We start from the raw sequence: 25,419 nt of genomic DNA, 5'->3' as shown, positions 1-25,419 counted from the left end.
ATGATGATTCAGTTCGTAATTAACTTTTCTGAAATGATTCAATTTTTTTTAACCCCAAAACCACCAAACATATTTGATTAAGTAACATTATTAGTCCACAGTGATTGGCTCACATGGACTGGCTCAAAGAGACAAACTTTGGTGAATAAACAACTGAAGAAAAGGCCCGTTGGTTTAGTTTCCTTCCCATAGCACGTCAGTTCTGGTGTTAAGAGACAACCCTTCTGGAATAGTCACAGAAAGGGTAGGCAGTCAGTGGGAAACTCCTGCTAGAGAGACTGAGACAGTAGTTAATCAATATACGTTCGATGAATACATAGGTTATGGATCCAAGGAAGATGTGTGCTGATCAAAAAAAAAAAAAAAGAGAGAGAGAGAGAATTGGTGTCATTTTTGTTGTTCAAAACTTTTATTTTTTTCTGAATATTTCTATTTATGCTTGTGTCACTACCCACACTGTGGCTTTTTAAAAACCTGAGCCACTTATAATCTAGCCCCACTATAATCATCATCCCTTCACTCTTCAAATTTCTTTTCCCTCGTCTCTTTGCCTTTGTAGGATTCATATAAAAGGAGGACCTTGGAAAACCGAGACTTCCTGTGAACTAGAGAGACCATCTAAGCAGTGCCCCAAACAACAGGATTAGGCAGGTAAAACCAGTTGGCGAGCACATATAGTACGATCTCTTGGACCAAGGTAGAGTTGTGCACATGTCTAAAAGGTCCACAGCGACTCAACCAATGGAAGAAGGATCATGTGGGTTGACCAGGGTGAGGTAGGGCCGTCCACAGGATTGTGTGAACTGTGGTCACGGAGGCAGTATGTAAAATTCACAGGCTAAACACTTTAGTTAACTACTTTGCTGAAAATGGTCTACACCCTAAAAGATAAAGATCTAAGTTTCTTTAATGTTTTTTTAAACTTGTGACCATTCAAGTCACTAATAAGTGAGTTCTTACCATTTAAAATGAAAGCAAATGGCTATCGTGATGTGGAGAAGATGGCTGAACTGCACCAGTATACTTGAGATTTTTCAATTAAATTCTGAGTTACCTCACCTTATAAAAATACATGTCAATATACTAAATACTGCACAAAGACCCAGGACGGGGTGGGAGGGTGGTATTTAAAAATACACTTCTCTTGGATCAGCACCAAAAATATCATTAGTTTTTCTGTACAACCCGTTACAAGTTGTTAAGTAGAAGCGTGTTAAAATTATTTCTGATAAAAATTACAAAGTCCACATAAATCAGTAAAGGTATATCCAAACAACTTTCAAATACATTTTGACATCAAGGTTAGGATTTCACTGGGAAGGGCATTCGAATGTGTACCACTGAATTTCTGTCGCAAAACTTTTGATGTCAACTTTGTGTCATGGGCATATGTCCTATCTCACACAAAGGAGGCACTGGTACTTGGAAACTTCAGAGGATTATTAGAACCGTTATGGCTGAGGTGAAGAATTTGTGCAGCCTTCCACAATTTCAAAGAGGTAGTGATAGACACTTGTCCGCCTGGCAATATCAAAGGCCGTTTCTTCCAAGTTGTTCTTCAGACCCGGTTTGATGTAGCGGTTCATGAGGAGGAGCTCCAGGGTCTCTTTGCTGTCCCTGTTCCCGGCGGCAAGGTGTAAGGGGGTCAGGAGGCCTTTCGTTTGGGCGTTGATATCTGCATCATGCTGGAGTAAGAAAGAAGCGACTCTGGTGTTATTCCACTTACAAGCACTGTGCAGCGGCGTCCAGCCATCCACAGTCACTGCGTGGACATCTGCCCCTTGTGCAATCAGCTCGCGTACCACATCTAAGTGTCCGCTATAGGCTGCTCGATGGAGAGGGGTATATTCGTCTTCGTCTCTAGTGTTCACATGGGTGGCCTTTTCAGACAGTAGTCTCCGCACTGTAGTAAGCTGAGAAGGAAAAGGATCTTTTCAAAACCCAGCGTGACCGAAACAGTACATGAAGCAAACTAAACTGCCCAGTGGTATTAAATTTATTTGAGCTCCACAAAAACTTGTTAGCAGAGGACTTTCAAGATAAAAATGATTTAAGATTTCTTTTGGGGACAGAGGGCTACAGATTTAAGAATGAACACGTTAGTGTTAACCACACTCTTGCTTCTAAGAATGTGACTCTCTCTGAAAACCAAGTATCAGTATCAAATGTATGACCATCACACATTTACTCCTGGTCCAGTTAAGGCCTACTGCATCTAAGCTTTAGTCCTAGAGAAATAATACAGACCATAATTGTATTCGGTATTTTATACTTCATTAGTGAAAACATAATAACTGATTTTTCTACAGAAGGATTATGGTACCAATACGTATAGTGCATAAAACTTTGAAAAATAAACTTATCAGAAAAATACGATGGTAACAAGAAAATCTAGAGATTAAGGAGCTCAATTCCTTCCAACTAAAACAACCTTGGAAACATGTTTTCAGGAAGTGATTTTCAGTTTGGTCTTTGGATCTCTGGTGGGATACAGTGTGCTCCTGGATGAAAAAGTTATCCAAAAATGCAAGACTTTTTAGTTATTAATTTGCTACTACCGACATGAAAGAACTTAGTAAAACGAAGAAGTGGCTGAGCAGGAAGAATCCATTTGATGATACTACTTACATAATACTGGGCAAATTAATATTCCTGAATCCCATTTTCTTAAACTGTAAAAGGGAAGAATATTACTTATCTTGTGCGGATAGATGAGGATTAAGTCAAATAATATAGTAAGGCACATGGTATAGTTGGTATTCAAAACATGTTAATTCCCATCCTCCCTCTTTTAAATGATAGTTGTCTCTAGAAGATCTTAATGACTTAATATAAATGTTTTAAAAATATAGGTGATTTCTTGCTAACTGTATATTTATCCCTTAAACTCCCAAATAATACCCAATAGGACGCTTTGTGACTTACTATGTCCTTTCATGGACATTGCATCATTTGATCCTCAAATCCTGTATAAAAGATAAAGGTATTATCATGGCCATTTTTATAGTAAAAAAATAGAGGTTCAGGAACAGTAGGATTTGCCCAAAGTCACAAACCAAATAGAGGTTCAGGGACAGGTCTTCTGGCTCTGAATTCAGTACTTCTCCTACTATATTATGGTTTCCTCTTTAATTGTTGTCTGTTTGTTTTTTTACCCGATTTTTTTCTGCAGCCCAAAGAAGCAATTTGCTTGGATCTTTTTCCATCTTTTTTTCTTGCAATTGATACCACTCTTCAGTTTTTTCATCTTGTTCCTCGTCTTCATCAGAATTCCCTACCCAGAGACTTTGGGTACCAGTGGGAATAAGGTGCCCATGTGTTTCCAACAATTCAAGCTGGTTAAAGTGTTCAGAGAAGTCCAGGGAAGTTCCTGGGTCTGGTTTTCCATTACTATTTACTTTCCCTTTTTCCATTTTTACTATGACACTAAATATAAAACATTTCAAATGCCAGGGTATAAATAATCTTTCTAGAGATGAATTATGTCTGCTTTATTTTATCCATCAAGATCTGGAAATACAAACACAAAAATTATTAGCAAACATGTTTGTCAACAGCATAGATAAGTCTTGCAAACATACACAGTAAACCTGTCTAGACTTTTTGGTTTTACTGGTAGTCAGTCTTTACATTCTCTAAATACCAGAGCTTAAATTTGTTATCTATACTTTTAATGGCTAAAACTTTATTTTTGTTTTTTTTGTTTTCTTCTACTAAACCAATGGTTATATTATTCTCAATCTATTGGTTTCGATACTATTGTATTATATGAAGAGTGATAAATACTTAAGGCTCTTAAATCATAATTAAAAAGACCAGCACATTCACGATTTTTATAAACTAGACACACAGATCATGTAAAGCAGAAATAAAAAACTTTTAGTTTCTAATAAATTACTTCAAAGAATTAGGTATTCTTAGGGATGGAATAGCCCCAAGGATACCTGTATAAGTCTCTCATCAGTGCAGGTATCTTTATTAACACATCTATAATAATTATCCTATTTCTACTTTAATAATTTCAGGGTTGGAAAAATTCACTGCTTTAAAAAGGAGTCCCATTCTTTGAAAGACAACTATAGTTCTTAGTTGGCTTCTTGTCTGGAACTGAATTTCGGCTGTCATTCACTCCATTCAACAAATATGAACAGAATGCCTGGTCTATGCCAGTTTTCGGGTATTGGAATTCAATAATGAACGAGATTCATGTCTTAACCTCAGAAAGATTACTGTCTAGTGGAGGTGACTAGAAACAACAGCATGATCTGTGCTATGACAGGACTCCGTCCAGATACAATGATATACAAGACGGTTATAATTAACCCAATCCTAAAGGATTAGAGAAGGCTACTTGAAGGAAGGGACTTTTATTTAGTGAAGCTGCCACATTAATTTATAAACCAGTTATCAGTTTTAAGAGTTGCACAGCTTATTAAATCTTAATAATTTTTAAAAATATAAATAACTAGTAAGTATCTTTTAAAAATACCATTTCTCAGGCTCCCAATTATATTTGTTGAAATCTTATCAGTCTTTCAAGGTTCTTCTCAGATATTATCTCTTTCATTAGTGTTTCTTGAACTTCCAAATTAGATTTCTCTCTATTTGCTTTTTTTTTCTACCTATTGTCTTATTTCAGCACTAATTATTTCCTTAGAGGATTATAAGCTTAAGGACAGAGTCTGTATTTAACTTATATTTATGTCCTAATCAATATTTGTAGAATGAAATTTAATTAAAGTCCTATCACTTGATTTTGTCTGGAATGGATTCTGAGAAGTTCCAGAATTAGTCTTTCCTTAAGATACTAATTTCTTTCTAATTTCACAAGCTTAACAGTATTCAATCCTAATGTAGCATTAGATTTTATCATGAGTGCCAAGTACTAACCTTAAATTTAAATTTATCACTTGTGACTAATAACGTCTCTGGGCCTGTTACTTCGCTGTAAAATGTAATGACTGTACGAAGTGATTTCCTAGTCCTGCCTGGTTTTTCAGAGTCTATTGATACCCCATCAGAATTACTTTACGTTTTATTAGTTCTCTTGGAATTTTCACTTTTTATTATTGAAGTATTGTTGATATAGTGTTATATTAGTTTCATGTGTACGAACACAGTGATTCCAAAATTCTATACATTACTCAACCCTCACCACAGTACACTGTATTACTGACTATACTTTATTGTTGGCTATATTCTCTATGCCGTACTTTTTATCTCTGTGACTTATTTATTTTATAATTGGAAGTTTATACCTCCTCAAACCTTTCACTCATTTTGTCTATCTCCCCACCCCTCTTCCCTCTGGTAATCACCAGTTTTTTCTCTGTATTTATGATCCTTATGATTTCCTGTACCTAGGAACTCCCATTGGGACTCTCATTTTTTACTTCACTATCACTATCACTATTACTGAACTTTGCAAAACAAAAACGATCATACAACAGTTCATTAAGCACTCTGAACAGATACTGATAAAGTTCATTTAATTAAATCAAACATAGAAATAATAAGGCACATTTTCCTCCCCTTTCCTTTCTATACCCCCCCCCCCCCAGTTTTTAAAATAAATTCTCAATTTACTGCTCCAGATACAGTAACTCATATATAAAATTTCTTTTTTTAATTTAGGTACATTTAATTTAAAGAGTCAAACCTGGGTGCATCTCCCTGAGTCCGGATTTTTAAAAAATCGATTAAGATTCTTACTTGATGATACTCCACCAGGAAGAAATAGGGTATGTTTCTTAAAAGAACACATTTCGACAGAGCTCTAAATTGTCAACGCCTCTCAAATAACTCACTGACAGAAGCAGGCATAACCCCCCTTTTACAGATAAAGGCGCCGAACTTCGTACAGATTAAAACAACCTGCCCTAGATTAGGGACGCTTCAATGGAACTAAAAGGTCAGATTTTTTCATTCAGAAGTTTCACATTATTTTTTAACTGTACTGTATTTTACTGCTATCAGGACAAAGCAATACAGACGTGCTTAACCCGGGATCCAGGGGTGAAAGTAAGGGGAAGCAGGGAGTAAAAAGGTCCGAAAGCTCTAACTCTGGGGAGTGGGAATGAGGGAGAAAGCCCCTAGTCCCGGCCCTCTGGCACCGATTGGTCATTTCCCTGGCCCGGAGTCGCGCCTGCGGGCCTTCCAAACAGCCAAGAGTGGAGAAGCCGCTCCAGCCCCACCCCGGACCCACGACGCAGCCAGAACAGCAGGGCTCAGCCGGGGTCGACAGGTGACCAGCTCCCAAGGGCCCAGGAGTTTTTAGGTGGCGCGAGGGGACCAAGGAGCGCGGTCCGGGACATGCAAGAGCTACCCACCTTAAAGAAGGGAAACATCTCTGTCTCGAACCTCACTTCCGGGGTCGTCCCTCGGCGTCTCAGGATTGGCTCCTGCTTAAGGGCGGAGCGTCGCCGCCGCTTTCCCGGCTCCCGTCGGCATTCGGCAGCCAATGAGAACCGAAGATAGACCTGAACTCTACGTCATCAATGAGGTATCGCGAGAGAAAGAGTCGCTTTTTTATTTTTATTTTTTTTCCTCTCCCGCCTAATTCAGGTTTATGGCCCCGCGGCTCCTTACTTGCAGGCTCAGGAGGTGCTGTTGCTTTACTTCTTACGAATCCTGCTCTTTTCCACGAATCCCGCTCCTTCTTCCCGGGTAAAAGACAGCCTGGTGGTCCGGTGTGGGGGCTTTGGAGAGTGTAGGTGTGGGGTAATTTAAGGAATCATCGTCTCCTATTTTGTGGGATCCCGGGCGGACGTCCTGAGTGGATTGACTTTCTGGTAAGAGTGGGACGAGTCGGTTAAGGCCTGGAGGTTCTGGTTCTGGCTTCAAAGAGTCCAGTGGCGGCGGGCGGCACGGTGTGTTGAGGCTCAGAATCTGGAAGGAACCAGGAGTCCGGACATAGGAGGGGTGGTTTCGCTGTGGCAGCGGCTCTTCCCCAAATAAGTTGCCATTTCCAGTTGCCTTTCGGGCGTTTCTCCGCGGAGCACGTGTTTCTGTTTATTTACACCAGTTTTAAAAGTGGGGCCTTTCTCTTTCCCTAAACTGGACCATTCCTTTAAACAGTCCTGTGGTTGAGCATGAAATACGCGATTTTCTCCATGCCCCAGGGTAGCCTGTGCACATCCAGAGTTTTGTGTGCTAAACCAGAATTAGTGTCTGTGACCCTTTCTGTCCATTTATTGAATAAACACTAGTTTCCAGTAGTTTAATCATAGTGGTGAAACTAAAATGGTAAAACTAAACTGGAGATATGCTATTTTCTGTTGTTGGCTCTTAAAAAATAAAAATATAGTCGGTGCTTAGATGAAAATGAGATTCCTAAAATCGGTAGTTTTTAAAATAATGTATTTGACAATAATGTAATTTTGTTTTTAGAATTTGCTAGAATTTGGAATCGAGTGAGTTTCCTGACGTATTTGATCACAGGACCCAGGGGTACTTGGAGAGAAAACTAGTTGGAGAGGAGCTGGACTGACCATACATAGAAATGAGTCCTGCAGATGCCCTGTAAGAACTTGTCTTCTAGAATCTTCTTTGCTTTGGATTTCTCGAAGCCCATCAACTATCAACACCATGAACAAAAACTTAGTTAAAAAATTAGCAGTAAATAACTTGCCTATAAACAGAAATGTCATAAAAAAGAATACATTGTTTAAAAATTAGTATAATTTTTTATAATTATAAAAGATAATATACACCTATATTGAGGCTTTGCAATAATTTGATATATTACTGTAGTATAAACGTTTATATTCTTAGGTCTTCTCTTAAAATACTGAAGCTATCAATATTTTGAACTTTTGTGAGGAAGTCTTATTGGTCAATGCAAGCCTATTTAAGCAGAGTTTTAGAATAGTAAATTGTTCTAGCATTGAATAGATTGGAAATAAATTTGGGTGAAGTGAAAATCAGTGAAAGAATCAGAAGACCTTGATTTCGGTTCCTTGGTTATTACTGTGTGACCTTGGGGAAGTTAGCAATTCTCTGAACCTTGCCTCCATTTCTTCATTTTATATGTATATAATTGGAACAGAATTGCCTTTCTCAGATTAATTTAGATGTTTCAGTGAGAGAATTCGTTTGAAGATATTTTGTAAGTTGATGTGGAAGCATAGGGTAATGTGATCTTGAAAGTATTCTGATCAACTGTGTGTATGTAGCAATTGGAACTATGTGCATGTATCTCATCTTTGAAGTTTTTGAAGAGAAATCTCTTCTAGAAGAATCTCATATATAAAGATTTCAATTTAGAGATATTTGTGAAATTTTTTTTAATTTCATTACGGTTTAGTGAAAATGGACCGAGTGGTTAAATCCTGTTTCTTCTACATAGTTGTGCCATAACTCAATTTCTCTGTAAACAGTTTTCTCATTTGTTAGAGATAGTAATACCTACTCTTTACATGTGGAAGTTGAGGTGAGATCATAGATACATAAGTATTTTAAAGAAAGTTTTTTTTTTTTAAGATTTTATTAATTATTTGAGAAAGAGAGCTTGAGTCTGGGGGAGGGACAGAGGAAGAGGGAGAAGCCGGCTCCCCACTAACCAGGGATCTCAGGGGCTCAATCCTGATCCTGAGATCATGACCTGAGGGGAAGGCATATACTTAACCAATTGAGCCACCCAGGCTCCTTGAGTGTTTTAAAGAAGTTAGCAGTTACATTAAAGAAGCTATTAACAACTACTACATTGCTGCTTTATGTGAGAGTACCTTTGAATACTACCAAATTCAAATGGAATTGTAAATCTGTTTTGTTACTTGGCCAGATTTGTTAATGATAAACTAACTTTGTGTAGGGAATAGAATCATGCAGGTGTCTTCAGGGGCTTGAATATAAGTTACTAGTTTATTCGGATAAAATCTACTTATAAAGTAAGAGGGAGGGCTTTTTAAATTAACAGTCGACTCTGATTTTTCTGAAAGTGCAAAATAAATAAAAAGCAAGTTTAGATATGGGGTCAAATCCTCTTGGGATTTTGGGATGGAACAGAATTGGAAAACAATGAAGCTTTTAGGTCCAGGGTCCAAAGGAATGTATAAAACTGGAATTGTAATAAGGTTATACTTTTGGGGCACCTGGGTAGCTCAGTGAGTTAAGCCTCTGCCTTTGGCTTAGGTCATGATTTCAGGGTCCTGGAATCCAGCCCCACATGGGCTCTCTGCTCAGAGGGGAGCCTGCTTCCCCCGCCCCGACTACCACCTGCCTCTCTGCCTACTTGTGATCTCTGTCTGTCAAATAAATAAAATCTTTTAAAAAAAAATGAGGTTATAGTTTTTTGAAAGGAGTCACAGAACCTTTTAAAGTTTATATGTATTTGTTTTGTTTTGAATTAGGTGTAGGCAGACAAACTTAAGATCTGTCAATTGCTTCAACATTTCAGGCTATTTTAAAGCTAGAAAAGTGATTTTACTGTATAACTACTATTCTTTATCTTTTAAATTTAGGTTTTAATCTGCTTGATCATCTTTTAATGAATTATCTTGATATGTTTCTCCTTTTTTATATATAGTGATGATGAAAATACATTTAAAATCTTAGTTGCAACAGATATTCATCTGGGATTTATGGAGAAAGATGCTGTCAGAGGAAATGATACATTTGTAACACTGGATGAGATTTTAAGACTTGCCCAGGAAAATGAAGTGAGTTTGGTTTACATTTTTTCAGTTTCTGCTATGCTCCCTTAGTCTGTAGTAGACTCTTCCTTTCTTAAAGTTGGAGGTTTGTTTTATAGGTTCATATGCTCACATTGCCTGCTTAAATATCAATATACTATAAACCCAAAGCAGATTTTAAGTGCTTTGTGACCTCAATTCAGTAGGAGTTGGTTTTGTTAGAAGTTTGTGAAAGTTTACACATATTTATGGGGTGTTTACTGAGTGCAGGATCCTGTTGCAGTTTCTGTTCGAAATGGAAAGATGACTCATAGTTTCTGTTTTCCAAGAATATACAGGATATTAGTATGTGAGATAAGACAGATGTCCATAATGCTCAGATGCAAGTCTTATGTGTTAAGAACCAGAAGAAAATTATAAACAGCCTTTCCAGTAGTTCAGAGGTAGGAGAGATCCCATATAAAGATCTCTTCTTTATAGAGATAGCAACATCAGTTTAAAAGAACGGGGTGGCATTTAACTTAAGCTTTGAAGAACGAGTAGGCTTTTGATGGGTAAAGAGCATAGAAAATGTACATTTCACAGGAAGCAGGAAGAAGGGTACAGAGGTGAGACAGTATGAGGTATGTTGGGGGTGCTACAGGTCAGTTTAGCTTACTAGTTAGGCCATATGTTAGAAAACGTGCTTAAAAGAATAAAAACAGGGGCGCCTGGGTGGCTCAGTGGATTAAGCCGCTGCCTTCGGCTCGGGTCATGATCTCAGGGTCCTGGGATCGAGCCCCGCGTCGGGCTCTCTGCTCTGCAGGGAGCCTGCTTCCTCCTCTCTCTCTGCCTGCCTCTCTGACTACTTGTGATCTCTCTCTCTGTCAAATAAATAAATAAAATCTAAAAAAAAAAAAAAAGAATAAAAACACTGTTTGAGCTGTATTAAGGAGGGCTTCAAATGCCAGAATGAGGAGTTTGTACCCAGTTCAGTGGAAAGTCTCCTGGAGACAGGATACGGCATGAATTGGTGACCAGACTACTATTTTCAAGTAGTGGCATGGATTGGGAAAAGGGAAGTGAATGCAAGAAGTATATGGATTTGCATAATTCAGGGATAGAGTTGAGGGAAGGGGAGAGGACAAAGTCTGGTGTATGTTTAAGTTGGGCAAATGATGATACCAATAATAGAAATAGCTTCTAGATAAGGAAGAGGTACTTTATGTGGGAAGGTGATGAATTCTGATTTAGACCATTTGAGTGGGAGATTCCAATATGACATTCAGTCAAAATTCTAGCAAGCCAAAGAAATGTCCTGCTGGACATTTCAGGAGAGAGCTGGGGAGTAAATATAAATGCTTGTGACTTACAAATTTATATCTTCAACCTTGACTTTTCCTCAGAGTTTTGTTTGTTTTTCTGCAAGTCCTTTGGTTCTTCCTTGTAGACATATATGGAAACTCTGTTTTTGTCCCTATATGTTTAGCCCAAAACTTTTATCCTATTTGCTGGACTACAGTAGCTCCCCATTGGTCTTTCTATTTGCATTCTTTCCCCCTACATCTATTCAGCATAGCGCCAAAGTGAACTTTAAAAATCATAAATCAGATCATATCTCTCTGCTGCTTGAAATCTTCAGGAAGCCTTTCATTGACGCTAAAGTAAAATTCAAACTACAAAGGTCAACTTGATCTGGCCCCTGCCAAGAGATTTCTGCAACTCTCTGCATTGTTCATTGTGCTCCATCCACCCTGGCATGTTTTATTCTGGGACCTTTGCACGTCTGGTTCACATTGGAGCACATCGTATTTACCGTTTTCAAGAGGTCTTCCTGGATATCTCCAAACACTTCAGTTACTCTGTTTATTTTTTTCATAACACCATCTGAAATAATATATTGAATTGCCTGCTTGTTTACTATTGATCTTCTCCACTAGAAGGTCAACAGGAGAGTGAAAAATCTTTTCTGCTTGTTTACACTGTATCTTAAAATCTAGGAAGGCTCTAGCAAGCAGTAGGGAACTCTTAAAAATTTGATAATGAACATGGGACTATCTAGTACTTTTTCCTTTTTAGAGGGTTTCCTCTTTCCCTGAGGGCAGAGAACTTGAGCTGAAGGAGTTGTGTTTCCTACTAGAGAAACTTGTGTTCTCTTTTTCCTTTTTTTAATTTAGTATTTCTTATTACTAAAATCTAAATTTCTCTTGGCTTTAAGTCCCCTATTTTGTGTGTCTGTGCCACTAACTAGCCTTATTTCTACTCCTTGATTTCTTGGGGTCTTTTGTGTTTTTAACTTTTAATTTTGAAGCAGTATCAGTCTCATAGAAATGTTTCAGGAATAGTACAAAGAATTCCCTCTCTTTACCCTTCACCCACATTTTCCTACATTTTACCACTTACCACATTTGTTTTATTCTCTTTCTTTACATACGGACATGTACACTTTTTTTCTGAACCATTTTTTTTTTTTTAAGATTTTATTTATTTGAGAGTGAGAGAGTGTGAGCTAGGGGAGATTTTCTGAACCATTTGAGAGTAAAGTGCCTGTATAGCACTGTGCAATTATCAAAGCCAGGAAATGAATGTTGATTCAGTACTGTTACATAATTTTAAGATGCTGCTAATTGTCTCAGTAATGTCTGTTACTGCAATTTGGGGGCAGGTTGGTAAGAGTCCAGGTCCTAAGGTAGGATTATATTTTGCGTGATTGTCATGCCCCCTTAGTTTCTTGTAATCTGCTTCCTTCGGGCTGCCTTTGTCTTTTTATGACCCTGGCATTTTTGAAGAGTTCAGGTTCATCATTTTGTAGAATATTCTTCAGTTGGATTTGTCTGGTATTTTCCTCATGATTAGATGAATTTTTTGCATGAATACCACGGAAGCAAGTTTTGTCCTTTTCAATGTTCCCTAGAGTCACAAATTAGTTTCTAAAAATTTAAAAAAAAATTAATTTTTGGTAAAATACAATAACAAAATTTACCATCTTAACATTTTTAAGTGTACACTTTATCAGCAATAAGCACATTCACACTGCTGTGTAACCAACCTCCAGAACTCTTCATCTTGCAGAAGTGAAACTATATCATTTAGATTGCTACTCCCCCTCCGCCTGGAAATGTTTTGTTTTCTTTGATGATTTTTTTTTCTGTGCTTTTGTGATCATTTTCTTCCTTAAATCTTTTTCATTTTTGAAGACCTAGCTTAAGTCCCGCACTTTCATTAAAGCTTCTCTGACTACTGTAGGATGGAAAACTTTTCCCTTCTTTTCTTTTAGGTTATTGGGCTGGTCTAATAATTAAATCGACATAAGACACATGAACAGGAGCAAAACAAATTTTGTATGTACAGGAGCCTCTTAAAAATATTAGACTTCTTGACAGGTAATTGAGGCTTATATTGCCATCCTGAGCTAAGGAGAAAGGGGGTAGAGGTCTAGGGCTTCAAAGGGAAGGAAGATAATTTATAGGAAGATGGGAAGAACAAATGTTTGTCATGCCATGTAGAGATGTCTCTCTGTCATAAAAGTTATCTCTGATAATAGCTCTTCCTGGTATAGATCCCCTGTCTAATTCTTTCAGGCAGTTAAGGGGGATTAAAAAAAAAGCTTTTCCTGAGTCTGCCAAGTCTTAACTGCCTTTAGCTCAAAACAATCCACATGCCAAAGTGACACTTTTGGGAGTCACGTTCTGCTCCCCCTCACTTCTGTAGCTCAAGTCATCTGTACTGCTGGGTTCTTTTTTGTAATTAAGAATTTAATCTAGTTTCTTTAAGTAGATTATACACTTCTTGAAAACATGTTGGACTCTTTTTTTTCTGTATAATTTCTTGCTTCTCCCTCGTTTCTAGAATGTTCTTCCTTAAAGTCTCATTTGTTCTTTGTAGTGCAACTCAGATGCCATCGTGTTTACGTACTCTTCTGGACTCCTTGTCCTCAGATGAGTTTCTTCCCTTCATTTAGAATTGATTGTGATAGGGTGCCTGGGTGGCTCAGTGGTTTAAAGCCTCTGCCTTCCACTCAGGTCATGATCCCAGGGACCTGGGATCGAGCCCCGCATCGGCTCTCTGCTCAGCAGGGAGCCTGCTTCCTCCTCTCTCTCTCCCTGCCTGCCTCTCTGCCTACTTGTGATCTCTGCCTGTCAAATAAATAAATAAATAATCTTTTAAAAAAAAAAAAAGAATTGATTGTGATGTCATTGCTGCTCCTGGTTTGTTTACATATCCATTCTAGTGCATGTCTGAGTTTGAGTTCTGTTCAGATGTGTAACACTTTGTCTCTTCCATTAGACTCTGAACCATTTAGGGAAGAGATTGTACTTTATCCATCACTTGTATCTGGAGTGCCTGGTACAGGGAATTGCACGTTGTCAGTGTTTAATTTAGAGTGCGTGGACATCATCTGTTTTGTAGATAGCTATTTCCTTAGGTTCCAGTGTCTGTTGGAGCCCTAAATAATGATTGAGTAAATTGAAATCATGACCTGAATTGAACTGGCTATCTTTTCCAGAGGTGCATTAAAGTGCTAAGTTTAGGGGCGCCTGGGTGGCTCAGTGGATTAAGCCGCTGCCTTCGGCTCAGGTCATGATCCCAGGGTCCTGGGATCGAGCCCCGCATCCGGCTCCCTGCTCCGCGGGGAGCCTGCTTCCTCCTCTCTCTCTGCCTGCCTTTCTGCCTAGTTGTGATTTCTCTCTGTCAAATAAATAAAATATAAAAAAAAAAAAAAGTAATTTTGGGGCGCCTGGGTGGCTCAGTGGGTTAAAGCCTCTGCCTTCAGCTCAGGTCATGATCCCAGGATCCTGGGATCGAGCCCCGCATCGGGCTCTCTGCTCCATGGAGAGCCTGCTTCTTCCTCTCTCTCTGCCTACCTCTCTGCCTACTTGTGATCTCTGTCTGTCAAATAAATAAATAAATAAAAATCTTTAAAAAAAAAAAAGTGCTAAGTTTATGTTTGATTTGAATAACAACAACAATAAAAAATAATGATCACTTTGGGTAGCCTGGTTAGGGGTTTGGTATAATAATTTGAAGGTGGCTTTTTTGAAAGATAGCCTAGGAACCTGAGTTGGAGTCAGATTAATCAACAGACTGCGAGGCCCCTTGAATAAAAATAAAATATAAATTTTAAATCTCCATACACAATAGTATCTTTTATGAGATTTTTTTCTACCTCTTTAATCTGTAGTTTTAACATTCTTACCCACAAAACATACTAATTTTCACAATATTTTCTGTTGATTAGGTGGATTTTATTTTGTTAGGTGGTGATCTTTTTCATGAAAATAAGCCCTCAAGGAAAACATTACATACCTGTCTCGAGTTACTGAGAAAATACTGCATGGGTGATCGTCCTGTATTATTTGAAATTCTCAGCGATCAGTCAGTCAACTTTGGTTTTAGTAAGTAAGTATATTTAAATGCTTAAGTGAATGTTTCCTTGTGTATAGTACTTTTTGTAAAAGACAAACACCTTAACAATTAGCCATTTCACTTTCACTAAAAGCTGTTTTCATAGGAAGTGTAATTCTTTGCATTTTTTGTATATTAATTTGTATTTCCCTAATTATTTATATCTCTGAATATCCTCTCAAATTTTTATTGTACATCTTAGTATCTTCTCCTGTTCATCTCGTTTGCCCATCTTAAAAATTGGGATTTTTGTCTTTTCCTGTTGAATTCGTAGAGGTTGTTTATATATTCTAGAAACTAAACATTTGTTAGGCATGTATTTTTTTTCCAGTTAGTGGATTATCTTTTGACTTTTTTATGGAGACTTTTGTTGACAAGTTCTTATTTAGTGAGATACATCATTTTTTTTTCCTTAAGATTTGTACTTGGGACTGACTGATGATATCCTCCTAGAACGCCATGTTGTAAAGATAGTCTCATGTGTTTGTACAGGATACCACATTGCACATAGTTGAAATGTTCTCTCAGACTCCTCAGACTATGCTAGTTTCTCTGTCTTTTCTTACCTTTCATCTAGTCAGCTATTTCATAAACTGTCCCTCGGTTTGGGTTTTTCTCGTGATTACACCAGGATTGTGGGTTTTCAGGAAAGAATATTCCAAAGATGAAGTGCCCTTCTCATAGCATATCCAGAGTACAAGCTGTCAACATGGCTTGTTACTGGTGAGGATAACCTTGATCTCTTGGTTAAGGTGGTGTCTGCCAGGGTTCTCTTCTGTCAAGTTAAAATTTTTCCCTTTTCATATGCTGTTCATTAGAAGTGAGTTGCTAAGTCCAGCCCACACTCAGGGATTTAAGTTCCACCTCCTAGAGAGAGAAGGAGTGTCACAGGATATGGGCATATTGAAGCTATTATAGTCAATAAAAATTTTGAGGGAGTTATTTTGAGTCTCTGCACCTATTCTGTATTTCCTTAAAGTTTGTCCACTAATTTTAGCATTCATCAGTGGTTCTTGCCTGTAGCAGTTATAACTGTGGTGTTTTAATGGTGATTTTCTATTTCCATATTTTTCTGCATTAATAAAATTTTTCTGTAAGGAAGATTTGTCCATTGTCCCGCATTTGTCTATCAGTAGGAACTTACTTGCTTATTTATATCAGTATGAACCCATTTTTTTTCTTTGGATTATAATTTAATACTATTATAATCTATTTTGTGGCTCAAATGATTTGTTCTAGGGTTAGTCATTGGGTGCTTTTTCAGATTGGTTCCTATCTGCTTTTGACAACCCTTATCCTCCCCCTATCCCCTTACTTTTTGGTGCTAGAAGATGCTCTAAGCTGATTTTTTATTTTCCCTTCCTTAGCTTTAGACTCATCCATTTCTTCAAGGAGCCCTGATTTCTTTGGAGAATGGTATTTGAAAGCCCAAATCTAGATGCTGGACTTGTACATTGCTATTATCTTGTCCCTGCTTCTAGACTGTCTGTGCCCACAGCTAAGAAATACATGTATATGTACTGCCCATGAAAACAGACCTATTTGTATTTATTTCTTATTTATTTATTTATCTATATTTTTAAAATAAGTTCATGTTGGGAGGTAAATTTTTAGAGATTTTTGTATGTAAGAAAATGGTTGTATTTAACTTTACTCTGGATTGATAATTTGGCTAAGTATGGAATTGGATTTTAAACAATTCCTATAATTTTTAACATATAACCTTGTTTTCAGGAATTCTGATCAGTATCTTTACCTGTATTCTATTCAGCTCTAGAACTTTAGTGTTTTCTTCTTTCTTTCATCTTATTTTTAAACTGCTCCACCCACCTTTGCAAACCTGTTCACATATTTCTTTGCTCACTATTGTTGCTTCTTGTATTTCATTTTTTTCTCTGGATTCTGTTTTCTTTATAAAGTACAGTTTTCAGTAGTTTTTTCATTGAGTGTCAGTTGAGTGGTAAACTCTCATTTTTTGCTGTCGAGAAGTCTGCTATCATGTTAGTTGCTGGAAGAGCAGTATAACATTGTGATTAAAAGCGTGGATTCTGGTACAAGACCATCTGATTTCTTGTCCTGGTTTTGCTCTACCTTACTTTTATAATTAGAAAATGAAAAAACAATAGTGGTGGTCTTACAGAGTTGTTGTGCGAAGTAGTTGAATTAATAAGAAAATTGCTTAGAATAGTAACTGGCAGAAGGAATACACTCAGGTAACTATTAAGCTTTTCTCATTGTTCTTAGCATTTCGCAGTCTTACTATGACATATTTAGCCGCGGATTTAGTTCTAATTGTTCTGCTTGCATATCATGCATTTCAGTCTGACAATTTTTTTTTCTCAGCAACTTTTCCATTACATTTTCAGATGTTTCCTATTCTTTCTCTTTTGAACATTATTTACATCTCTTAATCTTTTTGTTATATTGTTATTACTTTATCTCTTTGTGCTGTATTCTGAATAATTTTCCTTTCTTGTTTACTAGTTCATGTAGGAAAAATAGAGAAAACAAAAAATAGAGAAACTGAAAGAAAAGACTGCTAAATAAAGATTAGCCCCATTAGATGTGAAAGTATATTATACCATGTTAACAAAACAAAGGATAAAAATTACACGATCATCTCTCTCTAGATGTAGAAAAAGCATTTGACAAAATTTAACATCCTTTTATAATAAAAACTCCCCTAACAAATTGGGCATAGAGGGAACATACCTCAACATAATAAAAGCCATGCATGACAAGCCCACAGCTAAAGTCATACCCAGTGGTGAATTTTCTTCTAAGATTGGGAACAACACAAGATTCCCACTCTCACCCTTCCTATTCAACATCATATTAGAAGTCTTAGCCTGAGCCATTAGGCAACAAAAAGAAATAAAAGGCATCCATATTGGAAAGGAAGAAATAAAATTGTCTCTATTTGTGGATGACAATATTATACTTAGAAAACCTGGAAGAATTCATCAAAAAACTGTTAGAACTAATAAATGAATTTAGTAAAGCTGCACATACAAAATCAGTACACAAAAACCAATTGCATTTTTATATACTAACAGTGAATGAGCAGAAAGAGAAATTAAGGAAAAAATAGAATAAAAAAAAAAGAATAAAATACTTAGGAATACACTTAATCAAGAAGGTGAAAAGATCTGTATACTGAAAACTATGACATTGGTGAAATAAAGTGAAGACCAAAAGTGGAAAGATGTTCTGTGCTTACAGATTGGAAGAATTAATATTGTTAACCTATCCTTCTTACCCGAAGTGATCTACAGATTCAGTGCAATCTCTATCAAAATTGTAGTGGTATTTTTCATAGAAATAGAACAAACAGTCCTAAAATTTGTGTGGAACCACAAAAGGCCCCAAATAGCCAAAGCAGTCTTAAGATAAATGTGGAGACATTAGCCTTGCTAATTTCAAGCTGTATTACAAAGCTATAGTAATCAAAACAGTGTGGTATTGGCATAAAAACAGACCTATACGTCATAACAACAGATTAGAGCACAGAAATAAACCCATGCCTATTTGGTCAATTGATTGATGACAAAGGAGCCAAGAATATACAATGAGGAAAGAACAGTCTCTTCAATAAATGGTACTGGGAGCGCTGGACAGCCACATAGAGAAGAGTGAGGCTGCCCTCTCTCTTACACCATATACGAGAATCAACTCAAAATGGATTAGAGACTTGACTGTGGGACCTGAAACCATAAAACTCCTAGGAGAAAGCATGGGAAGTAAACTGCTGCTGCTTCTTCTTCTTTTTTTTTAAAGATTTTACTTATTTGATGGAGAGAGAATTCATAAGTAGGCAGAGAGGGGGAAGCAGGCTCTCCGCTGGACCCTGAGATCATGACCCGAGCTGAAGGCAGAGGCTCAACCCACTGAGCCACCCAGGCACCCTGGGAAGTAAGCTTCTTGACATCATTCTTGGCAGTGATTTTTTTGGATTTGACAGCAAAAGCAAAAATAAACAAGTGGGACTACCTCGGATTTAAAAGCTGCTGCGCAGTAAAGGAAACCGTCAACAGAATAAAAAGGCAACCTATTGAGTGGAAGAAAATACAGTCATCTATCTGATAAGGGGTTAACACCCAAAATGTGTAAAGAACTTACATAACTCAATAGCCAAAAAAAAAGAGCAAAATCCAATCCAATTAAAAATGAGCATAGGAACTGCATAGACTTTTTTTTAAAGAAGATCTACAAATGACCAACAGGTATCTGAAAAGGTACTCAAAATCACTAGTTGTCAGGGAAATGCAAATCAAAACCACAATGAGATATCACCTCACACCTGTTAGAATGGCTATCATCAATAAGATAAGAGAACCAATGTACAAAAGGATGTGGAGAAAAGGGAACTCTCATGCACTGTTGGTGGGAATGTAAATTGACTAAGCCACAATGGAAAGCAGTATAGTGGATCCTTCAAAAATAAAAATAGAACGACCATATGATCAAGCAATCCTCTTCTAGGTATGTATCCAAAAGAAAATGCCAACAGGGTCTTGAAGAGATCATCTGCATTTCTGTGTTCATTGTGGCATTATGCATTGTAGACAGATACGGAAACAACATAAGGGCCTGTCAGTGGATGAATGGATAAAGATGGATTAAGATGATGTGCCATGTATATATGAACATGAAATATTAATTCAGCTACGAGAAAGAAGGACATCTTGCCATTTATAACATGGATGGACCTTGAGGGCTTTACACTGTGAAATAAGTCAGAAAAGAAAAATACTGTGTTGATTCCCTTAGCATAGGGAATCTGACAAAGCTGAACTCAGACTAGAATGGTTCTTAACCAGGGCCAAGACTTGAGGGAGAAGGGAAGATGTTGGTCAAAGACTATAAACTTCAAGTTACAAAATGAGTAAGTTCTGAGACTAATGTACAACATAGTGATGGTAGTTGGTAATATTTTATACTTGAAGGTTGCTAAGAGTAGATTTCAGATGTTCTTGTCACAAAAAATGTGAGCTGATACAAGTGTTAGCTGTAGTGGTGATTTTGGAGTATATGTGTTTTAAACAATACATTGTACTCCTTAAAGTTACACATTGTTGTATGTCAATTATTTCATGATAAAACTGGAAAAAGTACAATGCTTCAGTAGTTAAAAATGTGATATGACTCATGACTTGATAGGCAGATAAGTGAAAGAGTGTAGAACTTCCAGAAGTAGCCTCAATACATGTAGGAATGTTGTATTTGGAGAAGGTGGTATCTTGTATCTGCAGGAAAAATATGGATTATTCAACAAAAGTATTAGAAGAAACTATTAGACATTGTTTTAAAATTTAGATGCAGAAAAGGGTTTTCTGTGTACGATACAAACTGAGAAGCCATAAAAGTGAAATTGATGTTTGTTTTTGTAAAAGTAAATTTGTGCAGGGCAAAAACTTCCTGAGATGAAATGAAAAGTCAAGAGTTCAACTAGGAAGAATATTTGCAACTCATTGCAAATTAAGGTCTCATTTCCCCAGTAGGTAAATAGCTATTTCAAATCAATTTTAAAAATTCAAGAGTTGATAAAAACATAGGTAAAGAATTCAGATTGAGTTCACAAAAGAAGTGGCATTTAAACATAAGAATATGAAAAATACAAAATGGAATTCATTCATAATAAAGATATAAAATTAAGCTCTACTGAGATGTTTTTCTCCTGTCAGATTGGCATAGATCAGTGATTTTTCAATTCTGGGTGCACATTGTAGTTGCATAGAAATATTAAAAAAGATACTGATGATAGTCTCCAGGTCAATTACTGTCTGAGTGTGTCATCAGCATTGTTAGATCTTAAAAGATTCCTAGGTGAGTCTGACATGCCGCTAGGGTTTAGAATCATGGGCATCCATTTAAAAGCTTGGTAACTTATTATGTTGATAGAATAAAGGGAAGAAGTTGTCTCTCATGCATTGCTGTTATATTATGTGTAAATTTGTCCAACTTCTATGGAGGGAAATAGGCAGAATTTCCAAATGTACAAATGCTTGCTCATCCTTTGACCTAATTCCCTTCTAGATGTTTTCTTACACTTGCACAAGGGCAACTTTGTACAAGATTACCCAGTAGAGCATTATTTGTAAGGTAAAAAAAAATGGAAATATTCTAAATGTCCATTGGTTAGGTAACTACTTAAACACATCATGATAGCCCATTCAATTGAAGTACTGTCCCACCAAAGAAATCACAAGGAAGCTTTTATGTACTGATACAGAATGCTTTCTAAACCATTAAATGAAAAAGCAGGGTACAGAAACCTATATTGTGCTACCATTTGTTAAGAAAGAAGAAGTGCATTTATTTGCTAATGAAGGTAAAAGATACTGTAGCAGAGATACACTAGAAGTTGTTAATTGCATTTGCCTGTGAGAAGAGGAGCTGGATGACTGGGCAGAAGTGTGTGGGAGGCTTGTAAATTGCATAGATAGTAAGTGATAGACTTGGAGTTTTGAATCTTGGTTTCCGAAATGGATGTGTTTCCTTCCCTCCCCCTTCCACAAATAACTTTCTACGAGGCTTTCTTTTTTTTTTTTTTTTTTTTAAAGCTTTTATTTATTTATTTGACAGACAGAGATCAGAAGTAGGCAGAGAGGCAGGCAGAGAGAGAGGAGGAAGCAGGCTCCCCACTGAGCAGAGAGCCTGATGCGGGCTCAGATCATGATCTGAGCTGAAGGCAGAAGCTTAACCCACTGAGCCACCCACACGCCCCGAGACTCTTGAAGTCTTATCCTTCCCAGGTCCTGAGACCCAAGTGCCAGGATCCCCACCCCATCCCAGCAATGCTCTTCCCTTCCTTGCATGGACACCAGACAATGCCCACCCAGTTCTAAAAGAAAATGCATGGCCTGCAGACTCTGGGGCGTTCTGTCCCTGACACGCAGCGGTCAGACTGCAGCTACTTTGCAGCCATGATTTTGCAAATCAGCTGTCCGTCCTCCCGAGTGTCTTCCAAAATCAGTTTCCCTCTGGACCTGGCATCCAAACACACGACCCCAGCCGATATGGTGAACTTGGAGAAGTTAGATCACGGTGGCCCCCAACATCACTTTCTTTCAAAATTCTTAAGGTCTCTTCACTTTTCATTAGTCGGGTATACCTACCTATCTTTCTTATAACTCAAAAATACCATATATTGCAGTGTTTTCTTTAATTTATTTATTTTTTCAGCGTAACAGTATTCATTGTTTTTGCACAACACCCAGTGCTCCATGCAAAACGTGCCCTCCCTATTACCCACCACCTGTTCCCCCAACCTCCCACTCCTGACCCTTCAAAACCCTCAGGTTGTTTTTCAGAGTCCATAGTCTCTTATGGTTCGCCTCCCCTTCCAATTTTTTTTTTTTATAAACATATAATGTATTTTTATCCCCAGGGGTACAGGTCTGTGAATCGCCAGGTTTACACACTTTACAGCACTCATGATAGCACATACCTTCCCCAATGTCCATAACCCCCCTCCCCCTCTCCCAACCCCATCTCCCCCAAGCAACCCCCAGTTTGTTTTGTGAGATTAAGAGTCATTTATGGTTTGTCTTGCAGTGTTTTCTTTAAAGTGTAGTACTTTGAGGATCCAGCCTCACGTCGGGCTCTCTGCTCATTGGGGAGCCTGCTTCCTCCCTCTCTCTCTGCCTGCCTCTCTGCCTACTTGTGATCTGTCAAATAAATAAATAAAATCTTAAAAAAAGAAAATGTAGTGCTTTGAGATGCTTCAAACTTGAATTGACATGAATTCTTGCCTGTCATTTTATTTTTTTAAAGCGCCAAACTAGTGCTAATATGGCCAACTTGTATCATCCAATTTGCCCATAATTGCATTAATTTTTTAGAGGAGGGTATTGGGGAAAACAGCTTTTGTGTTCATAGAAACATTAACTTTTTTTTTTTTTTTTAAAGGTTTCCGTGGGTGAACTACCAAGATGACAATCTCAACATTTCGATTCCAGTGTTTAGTATTCATGGCAATCATGATGATCCCACAGGGGTAATCATTGGGTTCTTACAGTTTGTTGTCACTTTAGTTTGTGGAAAGCATTCTTGTCCTTCCCAGAAATTTTTAGTCAAATTGAGTCAGAAAGTCAAATTAACTTTGTATCATTCATATAAGCTTTTATACTGCTTTTTAGATAATTTTTCAAAATCTGGAGTAATAATTGGTGTGTGCGGTATGCTTTTATTTCATTAGTGCTGAGGTTGACAATAAGTAACCAGGAGCAGGAATAAATACCTAACATTTGTATAAAGCTTCATAGTTTACCTGGTGTTTTTATGTCCCTTATCTTAGAATTTTACCTATAGGAAATGATTTCTCATCAACAGTTTTAAATCTAAATTAGTTCGTCTTATTGCCCATTTGATAGGGAAGCAGTAATAGAGGTCCTACACTAAAAATATTTTTGTTTCATCTGATCATTAATAGATTATTATTATTATTTGTTTCATCTGATCATTAATAGATTATTATTATTATTTCCTCCATGGCTTAAGAGGTCTGCTTTTATTACAAAATGCTTATTTCAGGGCTGGCTTTTATTAATTGATTTATTTTTTAATGAGGGACTTGAACTTAGCCTCTGAGATGGAGACCTGAGCTGAGATCAAGAGTGGGACATTTAACTAGCTGAGCTACCTAGGCGCCCCTGGTTTTTATTTTTGGTGGCCAAGACATCATAAGTTGTTTTTTTTTTCTTAAGATTTTATTTCTTTATTTGAGAGAGGGCAAGTGAGCATGAGCAGGAGGAGGGGCAGAGGGAGAAGCAGACTGCCGCTGGGCAGGGAGCCTGATGTGGGGCTCCATCCCAGGACACTGGGATCATAACCTGAGCTAAAGGCAGATACTTAACTGACTGAGCCACCCAAGTGCCCCACATCATAAGTTGGTTTTTTTTTCCCCCTACATCAGAAGTTTTGATGAAATGCTAACTTTGTATTTAGCATGTGGTTCCAGTTGCAGTAGGTCATTTGTAAATGAAGAAAGGTAGCAAATGCTTCTACTGTTGTAATTTTGTTTTGACGCTATCCATCTATGTTTTGGTTAGTATATGGAATATACTTTAATAGGTAATCATATGATTTGTAGGTTATTTATTTTTGGATACACATTCATATTCTTTGAAAATATTTTGCATAGGCAGATGCACTCTGCGCCCTGGATATTTTAAGTTGTGCTGGATTTGTAAATCACTTTGGACGTTCAGTGTCTGTGGAGAAGATTGACATTAGTCCAGTTTTGCTCCAAAAAGGAAGCACAAAAATTGCTCTGTATGGCTTAGGTAAGATGGTTGTATTTTATCATTTATGTCAATAAATAAGTTACTTAAACAGCAACTGAAATCAAATTTTGGAATTAACTTTGTTGCTGTTTGAGAAAAAAAGTGAGGCAGATCTATTCCTGATGAGTGACTATAAAAAATGATAGAAGGTTTTGGTTGAAATTTTTTAGTATTTAATAAGTACCATTAGCCCTTGATGCTACTTTTAATAGCCGTTTTGGCAAAAAAAAAAAAAATTCCTTTAATTTCTGTTGATTTTTTCCTTTCTTTTAGACTCAGATATAGAATCCTGCATGTTAGACTTACAGAGTAATTAGAAACACTGCATTTGGTATCTTGGACGTCTTTGAAATGTGTAAAGCTTCACTGTCTAGTATAGTAACTACCAGCCTCATGTAGATATTGAGCACTTGAAATGCAGCTGGTCTGAATAGAGTTATGCTGTAAATATAAAATCACAGCTGATTTCAAAGAGGTAGAAAAAAATGTAAAATGCCTTATTAATCTCTTGGATTAAGTAAAATAAATTAAAATTAATTTCACCTGTTTCTTCTTATCTGTTTTAATGTAGTTAGTAGAAAATTTAAAATTACATAATTGGCCTGTGTTAGTGGCTCGTGTTATATTTTTTTACAACATTGCTAGTCCAGAGCTATCATCTGTAATGCTGAATATGTGCTTTATCAGCTTGGCTATCTTCAATTTATTTAGTGTCCAGTAGGTAAAAATCTATTTGCTAGGCTTGATTCCATATGAACAAAGAAATCAAAGAATATTTTTAGAGTGCATTCCAAGTCTCTTTGTTGAGTCCTCCTTGGACTAGGTTCAGCTTGATACTTTATGATGCAATAGCTTTACTTTTTTTATTGTATATAATTTTAAAAATTATATTCCATGTTAAATCAACTGTAAAGTACCCCGAGAGAAATTAGGAAAAAATTTCACACTGTAGCCTTAACGTAGTCTTCTTTTTTTTTTAAGAGATTTTATTTATATTTTTGACAGAGCACACAAGCAGAGGGAGCAGTAGAGGGAGAGGGAGAAATAGGAGCCCATATGGGGCTCAATCCCAGCAGCCTGGGATCACAACCCGAGCCGAAAGCAAAAGTTTAACC

The 25,419-nt window shown here is 37.1% G+C and overlaps 2 protein-coding genes across 8 annotated transcripts in view; one reads left to right on the top strand and one right to left on the bottom strand.

Moving 5' to 3' along the window:
* Positions 1-719: 719 nt before the first annotated feature.
* Positions 720-6,453, bottom strand: ANKRD49 (ankyrin repeat domain 49). 2 transcript variants are annotated; one of them, XM_046015431.1, is made up of 3 exons: positions 6,330-6,453; positions 3,156-3,510; positions 720-1,913 (listed from the first exon to the last, which is right to left on the bottom strand). In XM_046015431.1, exons 2-3 carry the CDS (start codon positions 3,411-3,413, stop codon positions 1,452-1,454), a joined length of 720 nt encoding a protein of 239 aa, XP_045871387.1. In that variant the 5' UTR covers positions 3,414-3,510; positions 6,330-6,453; the 3' UTR covers positions 720-1,451. The 2 variants fall into 2 exon arrangements, with proteins under 2 accessions (XP_045871387.1, XP_045871388.1); XM_046015432.1 differs by lacking the exon at positions 6,330-6,453 and adding an exon at positions 5,660-6,323.
* Positions 6,454-6,510: 57 nt separating this feature from the next.
* MRE11 (MRE11 homolog, double strand break repair nuclease) overlaps positions 6,511-25,419 on the top strand; it is a 76,845-nt gene continuing 57,936 nt past the window's right edge. Inside the window, exons 1-6 of one of the 6 annotated variants that reach the window (XM_046015426.1) lie at positions 6,511-6,603; positions 7,390-7,521; positions 9,527-9,659; positions 14,851-15,011; positions 22,929-23,016; positions 24,163-24,304. In XM_046015426.1, the coding sequence (XP_045871382.1) occupies positions 7,502-7,521; positions 9,527-9,659; positions 14,851-15,011; positions 22,929-23,016; positions 24,163-24,304 (544 nt within the window). In that variant the 5' untranslated portion in view covers positions 6,511-6,603; positions 7,390-7,501. Of the gene's footprint in view, positions 6,792-7,389; positions 7,522-9,526; positions 9,660-14,850; positions 15,012-22,928; positions 23,017-24,162; positions 24,305-25,419 lie in introns of those variants that run through there. The other 5 variants (XM_046015425.1, XM_046015427.1, XM_046015428.1 and 2 more) reach the window with 5 other exon arrangements.

Source organism: Meles meles, chromosome 8 (assembly GCF_922984935.1).
Source record: "Meles meles chromosome 8, mMelMel3.1 paternal haplotype, whole genome shotgun sequence".
Classification (NCBI taxonomy): domain Eukaryota; kingdom Metazoa; phylum Chordata; class Mammalia; order Carnivora; family Mustelidae; genus Meles; species Meles meles.
The sequence above is the reverse complement of the archived record's forward strand: the minus strand, read 5'-3'. Positions and strand labels throughout refer to the sequence as shown.

Coding starts and splice junctions, on each gene's coding strand:
- ANKRD49 (XM_046015431.1), bottom strand. CDS start 3,413: ATGGAAAAAGGGAAAGTAAATAGTAATGGAAAACCAGACCCAGGAACT. Junction 1,914..3,155: donor GGGCTGCAGAAAAAAATCGG/GTAAAAAAACAA, acceptor TTTCCTTCTCAG/CTTACTACAGTGCGGAGACT.